The sequence below is a fragment of the Seriola aureovittata genome, chromosome 5 (genome assembly GCF_021018895.1).
Source record: "Seriola aureovittata isolate HTS-2021-v1 ecotype China chromosome 5, ASM2101889v1, whole genome shotgun sequence".
NCBI lineage: Eukaryota > Metazoa > Chordata > Actinopteri > Carangiformes > Carangidae > Seriola > Seriola aureovittata.
This window is the reverse complement of record NC_079368.1, coordinates 25,090,698-25,106,480: the sequence shown is the minus strand read 5'-3', so window position 1 is coordinate 25,106,480 and position 15,783 is coordinate 25,090,698. Positions and strand designations below refer to the sequence as shown.

General features: G+C 38.2%; 2 protein-coding genes across 3 annotated transcripts in view; one reads left to right on the top strand and one right to left on the bottom strand.

The window, feature by feature from the left end:
• Positions 1-2,165, bottom strand: part of ipo11 (importin 11) — a 114,910-nt gene extending 112,745 nt beyond the window's left edge. For both annotated transcript variants that reach the window (XM_056376128.1, XM_056376129.1), the window contains exon 1: positions 2,051-2,165. The gene's annotated coding sequence lies outside the window, so the exon portion shown is untranslated. The remainder of the gene's footprint in view (positions 1-2,050) is intronic.
• A 2,898-nt stretch (positions 2,166-5,063) lies between these two features.
• hsd17b3 (hydroxysteroid (17-beta) dehydrogenase 3) lies at positions 5,064-14,164 on the top strand. Its single transcript, XM_056376376.1, has 11 exons — positions 5,064-5,297; positions 10,436-10,482; positions 10,754-10,829; positions 10,937-11,044; positions 11,200-11,267; positions 11,439-11,483; positions 11,800-11,834; positions 11,955-12,036; positions 12,117-12,182; positions 12,335-12,484; positions 12,664-14,164. Exons 1-11 carry the CDS (start codon positions 5,147-5,149, stop codon positions 12,763-12,765), a joined length of 930 nt encoding a protein of 309 aa, XP_056232351.1. The 5' UTR covers positions 5,064-5,146; the 3' UTR covers positions 12,766-14,164.
• The last annotated feature ends 1,619 nt before the right edge of the window (positions 14,165-15,783 follow it).

The following is a 15,783-nucleotide window of genomic DNA, read 5'->3' as shown; positions in this document are numbered from 1 at the left end:
AGCAATGTTAACATTTTCTGGCATCACAATTACCAAATAAGTTAGTGTCTGGGATATTATTGTCCCTAAAAAAGGATTTAATTAAAAAGGGGAGAAAAATATAGTAGTGAAAGCAATGGCTACCTTTGTCTCTCACAAGAGCGCAAATTCACCTATTTGGCTATATTTGGATTTGTTCCAGAACAAAAAAAATGACTGGTAGATACAACCAAGACTTGCATAGGACAGACCATCACACAGGAGTTCATTTTTCTTCCTTCTGCCTGATCTTGTTTTGTTTGTTTCTATTCCTACTTGGTTCTGTGACCTATGTTATTTGATTAAAAAGAGATCATTTAGAGTTGTACCACATGCCTGTGACACATTTTGACACTGTCAAGACAAACAAACAGGAGAAGTCATTATCATATCAGTGCCAACTACGTTTATGTTGAACATTAATACATAAAAGTTTTAACCCAGGGACTGATATAATTTAAAGACTCACTCATTCTCAGTGCTGAAATGGTCACTGAAAGACTCTCAAGATGGTCATTTAGGCTGTTCAAGTTGTGTACTTCACACAGAGTAGGTGATTCCCTCAATAAGGACAGGCAGTAAGTGTTAAGTGTCTCCGGTCAACTGCAACAGTCTGCAAGAGTCTCTGAGTTCCTGTGCATGATGGTACAGTCAGTCTTAAAATGGTGTCAAATCGTCTTTAACAGGCGAAGGAGGATACTTGCACAACATCAATATACAATAGAAATATGGTCTGTTATTGTTGGTGCTGCTTCTCTAGCTGTACACTGGATCTGTAACATCATAGGCCTCTTTCACTATATACATTTTGACTTGTCATGGTAGGAGAGGCACATTTGTTTCTAATAACATTAACAATGGTTTCTCTCTTTTAGTGTCTCACTAAGCCCTGATGGTGTGACAGCAAGCCACCATGCCTTATACCAGGAACCTGAAAACTGAGGAGCTTGATGGAATACAGCCATCCTTAATTTCATTTTTTTACACCCATGCTTTTCCTATAATAACATATAGAAATGTCCTCTGTGAAACAGGCCTATTGTCTGTTTTTATATAGACTGTGCTGAGGTATTTCAAGCACAACATGCCCCATCTGTACACCTGTCATTCGCCTTGCATACTGTCCTTTTTACCAGGTGAGAACTGAATACACTCTCAACACATGCGCTAACAGAAAATCACAACATAAAACTTGATTGTTGACGATCTGCTATGACACTCTGTAGAGCAAATATGCAAACAAGTAGCTTGCTAACGGGGTTACAATTACAATTCACTATTGTAGTTGTATTTTAGCTCAACTCAACGCGGCTGGGGGTCTTATACGACGTTAGCAAGCTCACGTCTTGTGTTTGGCATATGCCATGGCCTCTACCGCTAACACTAAGCTAATTGTCAAATGCTGAGTGAACAAGCAAGCTAGCGGCAGCATAACTTTATAAGCTAATGGACGCTAAACGATGATAGCGTTAGCTGTACCAAATAAAACGTTATCAATGATGTGGCTCAGATTTGACTGACTGTATGTTATCCTTTACCTGACAACTGATTGTGCTATTAGGGTTCTATCACAGCATAGAAACGTTGTTATAATGGTTTTAACACCGTAATGCAATCATACCAAGCAAGAAACGTCCATGAAGTGGGTTAGTTTGTTTCTGAGGCGCACAGAATCAAAACAAACTCGGTGATAAGGGGTCAGATTGAGGCAGCAACAACACTGTTACATTTTAATCATTCTGATTGAGAGTTGAGTTTCATTAGCTCTGAAATATTCGCAGTGTGGTCCAGCTCCTTTTAGTGGCCCTCGGGGGTCATCTGTTATTAAATACGACAACCGCTCATTCACTAATGGAAACGGGCCACACTGAGTTCCCAAATCATGCATACACAAAACACCAAAGCTAACTTTAGGGCTAGCTAGCAAGCTAAACTTATTCAACGCGAAACCAAGCGTCGACAACGTCCGTGGTGTCGAATAACGCCTTTCCTCTCATGATTAAGCAAAGGATAAATATAAAACTGGACTCACCTAAAAGAATGACGGCAGAGAAGCAGAATATATGCTTGTAACAGTGGCTACTAAAGCTCTGCCAGTGTTAATGTAATGAGAGATGGAAACACACGCTTGTAGGAATGGCGCGAGCAACACGGCAGGCGCGTGCTGATGACGTTTGCGGTGCATAATACATCCATGAAGCATGTGCAGATCCCCATTATTAATCCGTTTAATAAAAACCGATTAACATATTACATAAAAGTATGATTGCCTTTTATTATTAATCCTTCCTCAGGCTTATTCTCTTCTTAACCAAATTTTATATCCATAAATGTGACTTAATGTGTTCTTGACTATTAATTTAACTTCCATCAACAACTGCAACACTTTCAACATATTTAAAGTTATTGTAAAATATGTAACACATATTGCATTATAATACTATAATCCTCAACTATTATAATGTGCACTTTAGAGAAAGTAAAGACTCAACGCAGATTTTTTTTCTAATAAGAAAATCTGAATTTCTTAAAGCTATTAGGGGCAGATCAAATGGATAAAATTGTTGTTGAAACTCACAATTATAGCAATTATCGATTAAACTGCCAGATACTCTCTTGATTAAGTGATTAAATGTTTGGTCTTTGAAATAAAAATAAAATTACTTGTCCCAATTTTCGAAAGCCCCAGACAACGTCCTTAAATCGCTTGATTTGTCCAACCAATAGTCCAAATCCCAAGAGTATTCAGTTTACAGTGATATAAACCACAGAAAAACTGAAAATACTCACTATTAAGAACCTGGTACCAATGACTGTTTGGAATTTTTGTTAGAAGAAATAATTAATGAATAATCCATTATCAAAACAGCTGCAGTTGGTTAATTTTCTGTTAATTGAATAAGGGATTAATTGTTTCAACTATAAATAAAATCCTTTATCACAGCATATGTAATTTCATTCCAGAATATCAATATAAATTGTGTTTAAAAAAATTATTAGAATGACCAGACTGGAATGTTAAATCGTATACCTGAAAAAAACAAAGCACTTCATCACATTAATACAAAAATCATATAAATCATCAAATTTGGGGGGAAAAGTTATTCCAAAACAATACAAGAATCCAGTTGGAGTCATGTTTCTGGTCATGGAATAAATGAATACGCAATATTCACCCCTCCATTTGTTCTGCTTTGAGTACAAAAATTGTTCTGCCAGATGAATGTCTAGATATGGAGTTTTCTTCACCAACCACATGTTTACTTTTCTCGCAGTATGCACATTTACAGTCCTCTTCCTAATTCACCACACATAGTCCTCCACACAAACTTGTCAATTCTTGTCATTAACGTATTGATTAAAGTAAATATGATCAAATATGGTTTATTGCATACAAGATATTCCACATCAGCTCTGATCCTTACATTAAGGACACATGTAGGACACGTGATATGGTGCTCACGACAGATTGCCTGCTTGTTCTTGCCTGCCTGATCCTGTCCTTTCCCTCTGTCTGTTTGTTGATCACCTGCTCCCTGCCTGATTTGTATGCCTTCTCTGACTGCCTGTCTGTTACTAAGTAGAGAGCTTTTTGTCTTGAGTCTTGTTTTTGAGTCCAAACATCAGTGTCTGAGCTGTTTAAATTAATGGTTTGGCAAATAATCATTCATCATTCAAAATGGCTTTTAACAGGGCTTTGTAGAACCAAGACAAAATAACTTTAGTTTCAGTCTGTGCATTAAGTAACACACAAAACAGAGTAGACATAGCCTGCTCAATGCAAGAGTGGCCTCATACTGCATGTGTGCCATTTCAGCAGACTTTAAAACTTTAAAACTATTTTGGAAAGTTCCACACCATGCAGAAAGGAGCTTTAATATGTGTTGGGCAATTACCACACATACAGTATGTCAAAGAGACACAAGAGAAAAGGCAAATACTGAGGGCAAAGAGTTTGTGCTATTTGCACAAAACTCAAGGATAGGCAGCTGAAAGGGAGGGGATCATCTTAGAAAATACCTCTATCAAGTGACTATAATACACCAGCTGCATTGGCAAGTGACATTCAGCTGATTTTCAGAACACAATTTCAAATGAAAACATTGCAGTTAAAAAAAATACTTCTTCCGACTAAACTAATCCTTATCTTCTTTTGGATTCAGTAGCACTTTGCCAGATAGTGGAACTGGCACCACATAGTATACAAGGAATTTAGGTAGCTTATCAAGTATGTCATAGAGAAATGTGTACATAAAATTGCTTATGTACTATTTTTAAGAAAAGTGTTATACAGTATATAAAGTTATCATTATACTTATAGCAAAAGGTTATACCATTTAGGTTCTGAAAGTGTCATGGTTTGCCACGGCAGACACTTTTTGTTAGTTTTGGTTGGACCTTTCTCACTTCCTGTTTTATTTTGTAATTTGTTTCCTTGTGTGTCTCAGTGTTTTGCTTCCTGTCTTGGTCCTGTTTCTATGTGGTGATTTTCTGCCCTGCCCTAATGTGTTTCACCTGTTTTCAATCACCCTTGCCTCCCTTGTCTATATAGTCTTTGTGCTTCGGTTCATCTGTTGTCTCTCTGTTGTTCTCTGGGTATGTCCTCGATCTGTTCACGTAGTCTGTTCATGTCTGGTTTGTTTTTGGTCTGTTCATGTTACCTGTTCATGTTGCCTGTAGTCATCCCCTGTGCTTCTTGTGTTTTGGTCTGCTGTTCCTTGTGGTTCCCTGTGCTTGTTCTTTTAAGTTCTTTTGTGTAATAAACCTCTCGGCACCGTCTCCCCAAGTGTTGGCTGCATTTGGGTCCACCCTTACCCCTCAAACCCTAACAGTCCGTGACAGATTCCTAATGTGCTCCTAAGAAATCACTCTCAACATGTTTCACATGGAAGCTCGGGAGTTAAAAAAAAAACAAAAACATTGTGGCTCAGTACAACATGCTGTTTTTGTGTGTGTGTGTTTGCATGCAGAGTGAGAGCCTGTGGTTGAAATGGGAGTGTCCTCTGGCAGGGCAATTCCTTCTGTCTGTCATTCTCTACTGTTAGTGAAGCACTGAACTAAAACGCTCTCTCAGAGCAGAGACAAACACAGAGAGGTTCAAAGCTAGAGTTTTTAGTACCAGAAAAGCATGGATTTAATGGAACTGTTTTTAATTTCTCTTGGTGCGGCAGTTGTTGTCTACTATGGAGTGAAACTGCTGCTTTTCACTAGAATGCTTTTTCCAAACCTGTGGTTTCCACTGTCAAAGACATTCTTCACGTCTATGGGAGAATGGGCAGGTGAGCTGTGTGTGCATGTGCTGTTTGTCAGACCTACAGAAGATCATACTCTGACTAATAACTTCTAGGACTTTGATGGATTGAATATGTAGCCCCAGGACAATTTAGATGTTAGTCACCGTCATAACTGCATACTTTATGTAATAAAACACCACTTATGTGTATTTAATTTGACTACTATGGTCATATGAGTACACCAATGTATGAAAGTGCATGTGTCTAGAATTTGTCTGTGCCTGAAAAACTTGTTCAGACTTTTCACTGTTACACAATATGACAGTCATGTAACATCTGAATGTAAAGAGCCATGTTCTGACTTTCCTTTAGAAAACATGTGTTCACACGTATAGAGCCGCTGCTTACATTTGCAGAAAAAAAATCTCATCTGTGTAATTAAATCCACAAAACATATTTCTGCCTTAAATGCGTTTCTCTATAAGATAAGAAAACATTAATTCTGAGTTTATCTGCAAAATGTTTTTCACCCAATGTGTTTAGGGTTAAATCATAATAACTGTGTGACAAGGGAGTCAAACTGGCGTCACTGCTGACGAAGAGGAACATTTCAAGTACAATACTAAGGATACAGTATAAACTGCCTTTCTTTCCTTTAACATTTTACAGTGAAGTGCCTTTAGGATAAGTTGACAGAGGGGATTAAGGATAAGCTGGTGCAGCGAATCTAATTTGTAACCTTCCTATAAACTTGAGAATGCCCCTGTTACATTCAAACCTAAATACATCCGAGGAAATATGGTCAGCTCGCCCTACCACCTTCCCATAATTACACGGAAACATTGCTTGGTAGGTCCCAGAGCTCGGTCATCAATTTACAAGAATTTCTTTGGCATCTTCTGAAGAGGCTATTCAGTCATCCAAAGTGCTAACAGATGCCTCATAAAAAATTTAAAAAAAACACACACAATACTGGGCTGATCTTTTCTTCATTTCCAAAGCCCACAGTATGTTCAAAGCTGCATCCCTGTGCATTCATTTCTGTCTTGAAGATTTCAAACCACATTTGCATGTTTGTGTCTCAATTAGACTTGAGTCTTTTCACTGTCAAGTGCCCTACAATGTATGGTGTGGTGCATGGGTCTACTGAAGTCAGCATATATATGAAGTGAACGTTTACAGTTTATATACTTGTAGTGTGTCATTATTGTCAGTATATGAGCATTTGAGGGCTGCGGAGTATTGATTTAGACGTGGTATTCACAATTTTAATTGCTATGTCATTTGTAAAATCCCTAAAGCCCTACAATTGGCATATTTACATAAAGTATTAATGGTAGAAATGGGTGTCATTAGGATTTCATTGCTACATATGAGTGGCTATCAATAGTCATTAATAATACTCTCTATAACTATGTAAAACATGTTGTGAAAACAGTACTAGCCCCAACTATTTTCTTTGTTCAGTGCGGTAATAACTATTGAACCAGGTTATATTGACTAACAGTGTACAAATACCAAGTGTACAAAAAACAACAGGGTATTCACTCAAACTACAAATCTTTCACAGATATTTCATTTATGTAACAGTAAAGGAATTGAATGTTTATGTTATTTTTTGGGGCTTTTGTGCCTTTATTGGACAGGATAGTAGAGAGTCACAGGAAATGGGGAGGCAGAGAGAGGGCGAATGACATGCAGCAAGGCCGTCCGATGTGGGATTCGAACCGGGGGCCAACTGCAGCGAGGACTGAAGCCTCTACACATGGGGTGCCTGCTTAGACCACTACGACACAGTAACTGTTGCAACAAGGAAACATTGTTCTGGCACATAGTGGACTACATTGTGGGCAGACAGGTCAGAGTACAATCTCAGTACTCCAATACTTCACTTATTATTTTATACTGAAACTAAATGGACAGAAACTGTGTTGAGCAAACTGTCTTAAATTGGTACCAAAATAGAAGCAATTTCTGTGACATAAACAAAGTAGAGCTATCAAAATAAAATGAAACCTGCAGTATATGTATTTTATATTAGAAGAGATAATGAGGTCTTGTTAGAGACTTTGGGGTGCTTTTATGTAACACTGACTGACTGAAAAATTGCCTCATTAGGCTGTTTCCATTCACAGAACTCATTTACATAAAAGACAATGGCTGATTCATGTCTGAGACAAAAATGGTCTGAAAGATTTTTATTGTCTACTACTCATTAACTTCACTCAGTCTGACACTGAACCATTACAATATTATATGACCCAGTGTTCTATTTGAGAATGTATTTCCCGTAATGCAGTACTTCCTGTCAAACTATGTCTACAGAGGCTACAGAGTTTCTCTAACCTAGAGTGCACCTAATGTGCAATTTGCTCTGGTTATTGTTTAATGGGTTGTTGTTGTGTTGTAACACACAATGTTATTTGCAAATGACCACCAGTGAAGAACATTGCTTTGACTAGTAACATTTAACCACAGAGGTGGCAAATAGGTGGCACAGGGGTAAAATTATACATTAGCAGCCTTTGCTACCATTTTGACCTACACTCAGCTAACAAGATGTCAGAAGGATTTCACAGCTGTCTTATTTTCAAGATCCATCTGTCTGTTATTTTACACTTCTCCAAGTTTGGGTTGATGGCATCAGGACAAGCAAGGTGGCCCAAGTGTTTCTCTCCTCAGCCGCGTCATGGAGCTTTACCTGAGGGGTACCATTGCTGCGTGAGATGAAATATGCACAGTAATATACTGAGGATAATCCCACCATTGTGTTATGGGTGTGCCAGGATATCCTCCAGCTGAATGTGCCTCCAGAAGAAGGAATCCTGATTAGATGCCCAAAGAGAATCAATGTGATGGAGGAGCAGTTCTATATTGAGTCCTTTCCCAATATCTGACTTCCTTGCCTTGAACGGACAGATGCGAGAGTAGCCAGAGTCATCTGTAAAGAAGGAGAGATACAATGCTGAAGTCATGAAACTGGGTCTTTACTGTGTAACGTGTCTTATCATTTTTGGGGGGCATTGTACACCTTAGGATATTGACAGTAAAGCAATAACAGGAAATGAGGACAGAGGGAGATGGGGAACAACATGCTGCAGGTTGTGAACCGAGGACACTGCAGGATGTGGTCAGCACCTCAAACCTCAAGGCCACCCTTCAGGTTGCCCCTGTATCCAATTATTACATAGTGCTTCACTGTAATTAAGACTTAGTAACTCATATCATAAAATGTTAATATTATGTAGTACTATGTAATGCAACTGTAGGGAATGCAGATGTCAATGGTTATATTATTATAAAAATGAAACATCAATAATGGCATAATACTGGCAGGAAACAATTTTTAAGTAAAGACTGAATTAGAAAACAAAAGAAAAAAAACACACTAAGTATTGACCCCTGTGGGACTCCATATAACTTGTATGTAGCAGACAGAAACATTCAACAGGAAATCTAAACTTTCTCTTGGATAAGAAGTAGGACAATCAATTTAGAGCAAGTTCTATTATGTCAATACAATTCCTGACCAATACAATGTTATGATCAGTGATGTTACGTTCAAGCAACGCCTGAGAGTCGACAAAGATTGTAATAGAGTAACTACATGGTTGTAACACAGAGGACAGCAGTTTCAGTACAGTGTTGATGGCAAACCGAGTGAACACTGTCAGAAATATCGCTACCAAGTATTTCAAGTACTAGCTGCTTGGCAACCAACTTGTCAATTATGTTCGGAACAAAGAGTAACCGGATATTGTTGTTATGAGGGAATGTTGGGTCAAGACCAGGTTTCTTCAAGAGTGTCACAATTGTTGGTAGCAGCACAGGAAGGGAGGACCCAAACACGGACACAAAGGCAAATTCAGTGAAGCTACTTTAATGGAGAAGGAAACAAGATTAACAGGCAGATGGGTGAATAATCAATAGGCAGGCAGGCACATACCGTCATACATTGCACTTGCACTGAAAGAAAGAAAAATGGTGCAAAGAAAATGACCGGGGAGGGTCCAAAAAAATTTTTTTTCATTTTACCAATGAGCTCACTATATAGTATTCCCTAGATAGTGAGTAGGGAGCAGTGAGCACAACCTGGGAACAGGTGTGTGTGTGTGTGTTGGCAGGGAATCTTAGGTGATTAGATGATAAGTGGGACCAGGTGTGTGAACGGGCAGGTCAGTCACGTGAGTGAGGATACGGAGAGAAGTCTGAGGGCATCTGGAAAATCTAATTGGAACATGGCCTGAGAACTGAGCTGAGGCTGGAGACAGAGGAGAAGATCATGTCAAAGAGAGGCTAAGTATGCACCATTAATCCAGTCACAGGGATATGACAGTGATGCCTAAAATCACACACAAACAAATTTTCTAGGTGTAGCAATGATAAATTAAAGGGGCAGGGCTCGGCAAAAGATCAATTAGTATGTTAGAGTTGCTGAATCTCACAACACTTGTTGTTGCCAAAGTGATAAGTGAGCAGCGTGCCAGAACTGATCATTGTCTTCCAGAAACTGTTCTGTTGTGTTGTTTTTAGGAATTCAGAGCGCAGCATGAAATCAATTCTCAACATGTCAGACTTTTACTGAGGTTTTGGAGCTCAGAGCTTTGAAATCTGATACTGTTGGCATTTTCTCAGGAGCAAGGGAGCGCATACACATTTGTAAGGACCATTTAGTTTGTTGAAAAGGGACTAAGCTGCTGCTTGCATCTGAGCAGTTATAACTCTTCTGCTGACAGCATTTTAAACCAATGCATCTCATCTAAAGCCCTCTTGTCTGTACTTAATTCATAAATCCCATAATCTCTCTAATAAATTTACTATGGATACCTATCACTCCATGTCTGAAAATGGTGACAGAGCCTGTGATCTTTGTAATCGGGGTTGGGAGGAGATAAGAGAGTAGTCAGCACTCAGAAACAAGCAGTTCCTGCTTGTTCTCAGCAATTCTTTATCAGAAGTGGGGAACATGCTGTATTAGTACAGTCTGTTAGAACAGGATGGGTTGCGTAAAGTGTAAACAAATCAAAAACACAATTCTCTTCCACCGTCGACAGCAAAGGCAGAGCGATTGGGTCACGTATCTCTGATTCACAGTGCCCCCAGTGTTTAGAGTGGAAACTACAGGAGAATATGACAGTTGATGGAATTGATTTCTAATTCTAATCCCTGCATCCCTTTTTCAGTGGTGACTGGTGCTTCAGAAGGCATAGGAAGATCGTATGCATTTGCAGTAAGTGATTGTTTCAATACAGTAGCACAGTATGACAAACATTTCTCTACTTAAAACTGAAGTGTGTAGGACACCAAAATAAATGCATTTTCAAAGATAAGACACCTGCTATACATTCTAATGTTGTCTGTGTAATCCAGTCATGAATACATTGTAATTAATGTTCAAATATTTACTCTTTAGTGGATGCACATATGATCATTTTTGTCTTCGGCAAATTGCTCATTATTATTTCTCCTCCTGTCCATCACTGTACCATTGCTTCCCTCAGCTGGCTGAACAAGGAATGAGCGTGGTTATCATGAGTAGAACCAAAGCAACATTGGACCAGGTAGCCAAGGAAATAGGTAAGAACTTACTTTCTATATTTATATTGTGTCTGCTATTAAAAATGAGATCAGATCTACATGCAGTGATGTTTGTCATCTGTAACAGTAGATTTCATTCTTCATAGGTGATAAAACAGGACAGAGAGTGAAAGTCATAGTGACAGACTTCACACAGGAAAATGTCTTCAGTGAAATTGAGGGTCAACTTAAGGACCTCAACATCGGGATTTTAGGTTGGACATTTTTTTATTTTTCCATATAATATTTGAAACATTAATTGCTCCCACACACACCAAACGCAAGAGAACAGTCATCATTTAAGATAGTAACATCTGCTTATTCCCCTCCCCCCTGTAATTGGATATTCTTCTTTTTTTCTTTACCACAGTCAATAATGTAGGCATGCTGCCCAGCTTCATCCCCAGCAAATTCCTTGATTTTGCAGAGTTGGATCAAGTGAGTGGTCCTTCAGCAGCTATACAAGTTTTTCTTGTCAACAACAAAAAGTTATGTTTACATTCAGCATTAACCAGCAAAATGCATTGTGTGAATCTGTGTGAATTTTCTGTCCCTTGATTATCAATAAAGATAGCTTACTTGGGACCCATGTTTATTTTGTGCTTTCAGACAATTACAAAGGTGATAAACTGCAATGTGAAAACTATGGCCAAGGTAAGAGTACATATTTTCTTTTACTTTTTTCAAACAAATGAACTCCTGTCTTAGTGGCAGGTATGTAGGATGAAAAAACACTCTTGGCTGGGAACAAAACAAAGAATCTTGCTCACAGTCAATCATTAACTCACTTTATCAACCACATGTCAGTCCTCATACCTTCATCAGGCCATGTTCCTATAGACATTAGTTAATGAAGGTCTGAGGACTGAAGCATCATTAATAACTTGAGTTCAAATGATGGAAAGTGTGCAGGATTCTTTGTTTTCCCCCTTTCTGACTACCCTCTGAACATATTTTCTTTTTTCCCCAGATGTGCAAAATAATCCTTCCAGGCATGGAGAACAGGTTTCCTACTCATGTTTTCTTCATTAGATGTAATGTGTAATACAATAAAAACACAATATGGTGATTAACATTGAGTTAATAATGTAAGACCACAATAGTTTTTTGTTTTTTCCTCCACAGGGGAAAAGGGGTGATTTTGAATATTTCGTCTGGAGTGGCTTTTATTCCATTCCCTATGTACACCCTGTATGCTGCATCTAAGGTCACCAGGTCACCAGTACACCTCTAGTCTTCCTATATCATGTTGTATAATCACTCATGCTCTAATTCATCTTTCTGTAGGTGTTTGTGGAAAGATTTTCTCAAGGTCTTCAAGCTGAATACAAAGATAAAGAGATTATTATACAGGTACTTCACTTCTTTTTGAGAATGAGCCTCAAGGTCTTTAAATCAAAAGAAGAGGGAATGAGTTATTATCTTTTGAGTAATTTTTTTTTTTCTTCAAATCTCGAAAATCTTGTTACAAATTTCTCTTTCTCTCTCTATTCTTGTTTTCTCAGGCAGTATCTCCATTTGGGGTCTCCACTCGGATGGCAGCTTACCAAAAAAGCAATTTAGTGACTCTGTCACCAGAAGACTTTGTAAAGAGCTCCCTGCAGTACATCAGAGCTGGAGACAAAACACCCGGCAGTATCTATCACATAGTCCTGGTAAGACTTACAAACATCTGGTAATTCCAAATAATGCAAAGTAACATGGCAGGAGACTAATTTGTCCTTGTGATTATTGGTCTCCCTCTGTGTGTGTGTGTGTGTGTGTGTGTGTGTGTGTGTGTGTGTGTGTGTGTGTGTGTGTGTGTGTGTGTGTGTGTGTTTATATGGGCATTCAGGGCTGGTTACTGCAGACTATTCCTCTCAAAGTTCTCCATGCAGAGTCTATGCAACACGGCCTAAAAGACTATGTCAAGAGGAGAGCAGCAGAGAGATTGTGAAAATGGTAGAAATTAATAAACAGGAAGAGTAATGTGAAGACATTTGGTTTTAATTTGGTAATTGTAAATTGGTAATTATGGTAATTATGTTTTCTGTTTCTCATTTAAACATAGTGATGAATCATGTGAAAGTATTATTAGGTACTGTAGTATCCCGTAGTATTTTCTGTTTTAGCTTTTGTAACACTGTGTGTAAACCACCTTCAGGAAAGCACCTTTATGAATGATGCAAGTTTCCCACAACTTGTATTTGATCCATCTACTCCATTTGGTTATAAGATAATATTTCAATTTTCAATATGAGTTATACTGTGACTGTAGCTGCTGATGAATTGATGGTGAATGCCCAGCTGACTTTTTTCCTCAGTGATAGAAAACATTAATGAGACATAACAAGCCATGACATGACATTTCATTCACCAACCACACCCACGTCAAATAAAAAAAAAAAACCTTTACTTCTATAAACACGCCAACCCACACAGTCAGCACTGTCAGTAGGTCTTTAGTCAGGCATGTCAATGCAATAACCTACTTAATATTTTCAGACATTTACATTAATACTAATATGAATTCTAATGTCTTTCAAAGCTGAGTCCTTGTACTCAACAAATGTGGCTAATCATTAATGCTGGCAGGTTTGTGTGTGTGTGTATGAGAGTGTGTGTGTGTGTGTGTGTGTGTGTGTGTGTGTGTGTGTGTCCAATTCCCCATAGTCATAAATCTTTTAGAGGAATATGAGCGCTAATGAGTCTGGCGCCTTATCTGCTGAACTGAAGGAACTGTCCAGTTCTGTTAGTCACTCCCATACACATCATGTTGTAAGTCAGACAGGCACGCACACACAAACACACACACACACACAGACACAGACACAGACACATACACACACACAAAAACCTGTAACTGTCATTAGCATCCTCCTTTCCCCTCTGAGATGGTGGAAACATTTGATCACATGATGAATACAGCACCAAACGACTTGGTGTCAGTCACTGTTCTGATCTCCACAAAACCAGTTGGGGGCAGAATAGAACTGATGAGCATCTACCTGATTCCTGAGAAATGAGAATTCACTAGAGACCGGGGTTTGATGGCCTGCTGCTTACAGGTTGATGGACAGTGTTTAAAGCATGCAAGCAACATTCCCTCATCTGTGTCCACACATTTGCAGATGCACGCAAGCATTTGAATTAGTATATGCTACTGAAAAGTCTGACCTAAAAGAGTCACTAATCAAATGGTGACCGGGCTAGACAGGCGTGATGAATGATCCTGAGAGAGAGAGAGAGAGAGAGAGAGAGAGAGAGAGAGAGAGAGAGAGAGAGAGAGAGAGAGAGAGAGAGAGAGAGAGAGAGAGAGAGAGAGAGAGAGAGAGAGAGAGAGAGAGAGAGAGAGAGAGAGAGAGAGAGAGAGAGAGAGAGAGAGAGAGAGAGAGAGAGAGAGAGAGAGAGAGAGAGAGAGAGAGAGAGAAGAAATGAAACAATAAAAAAAACAGCTAAAAATGTCCAAAGGTTATTTAAGGAGAGGAAAAGGATAGAAAGGAAAAGACAATCAGTGAGGCTTTTTGTATTATGGAATTCTGAACTATAATTTATATTTATAAATATAATAATTATAATTTATACTTAATCTTCTTGAGGCGAGGTAAATAGGATCTTTGGGATACTTTAAACATACTGTGATGTGATGTACTGGTTTTGTTTTATGTGAACAGTTAATCTCTGAATGTACTTTTGTATATATTTCTTTATAACTGATGAATATTTACACATGAACATCCTTTATTGTCCCCTTTATTTTTTTTGTTTGTTTCTTGTTCTTGCATGTTTCTTTTAAGCTGGGATTTGCTCTTAATTTCCACTAAGTAGTGTGATCAAAACTTTTATAGGCTACTACGAAATTTAATATTGCAGATTATTATTCTACCTGCTAAATCATTTATACCAAATAACCTATAAAGATTTTGAGATAAAAAATGATTTGCTTTCATGTCTTTTTCAAAGTGGATACAGAAACAAACTAAGGGTCAGTTAAATCAAGTTATACAACTATTTTTAATATTGCTCTATCAGCAGTAACACAGTATTATCTCAGTATTATTTGAATCACAATTAGCCTACAGCCACAGGAAGACTTCAACATGTGGTTGTGAAATGATCTGAAAAAGCAGCTCACAAATAAACAAACTGATGACAAAGACACTTGCTTTATGACTCTCTTCCTCTTATTGTATTCTGAAGGTGGTTCTTGATTAAACTATTTGTTAATCACTCAAACATAATGTTTGAGCCGTCACTCCTAACGTCAGCAATGATCTTTTTTTACTAAACTAATCAATGTCCATCTAGATGTTGTGTATAAAATGTAGCATTGTCAAGTCAAGTCAGTTTTATAGTATTTTTATCTAATTTATCCTGAGAACACTGAGGATCCTTTACAGTTTGTATGACATAATCTATAAACAAGATTTATGATGATATATTCAAATGTAACCATTTACTTAAAGCACATTAAGGGTGTTTTATTCATCAATACAAAATACTCCTATGATCATGGTAGCTTTCAATGGGGCCACTAGAGGGCACTAAATGTAAAGGTTTCATAGTGCCTTCTGATTACTGTAATAGGCATACACCTTTGGCAGAACACACACACACACACACACGCACGCATGCACGCACACACACACACACTCGCAATTACTTAAGCTCATGATGTAAGCCTTCATATTATCAAGTACACAATTCAAAAATAAGAGATAAATTGTTTTTTTTAAGTGTAGTCAAGGTGGGATTGTAATTTAATGTAATCTCACTACCGGGACTTTCCAGGTGTGTTTTTGTAATGTTCCTATAGTTGTACCTATCTTAAAGCCACAGTCTGTGCAGTCTGTGTGTGTGTGTGTGTGTGTGTGTGTGTGTCACCTGCAGTGGAAATCAAAAGTTGTTTACCTCAGAGAGATGGGACTTTCCTCACCTCAGGTGCTCTGCAATTTAGTGGTGCAAACACATTATG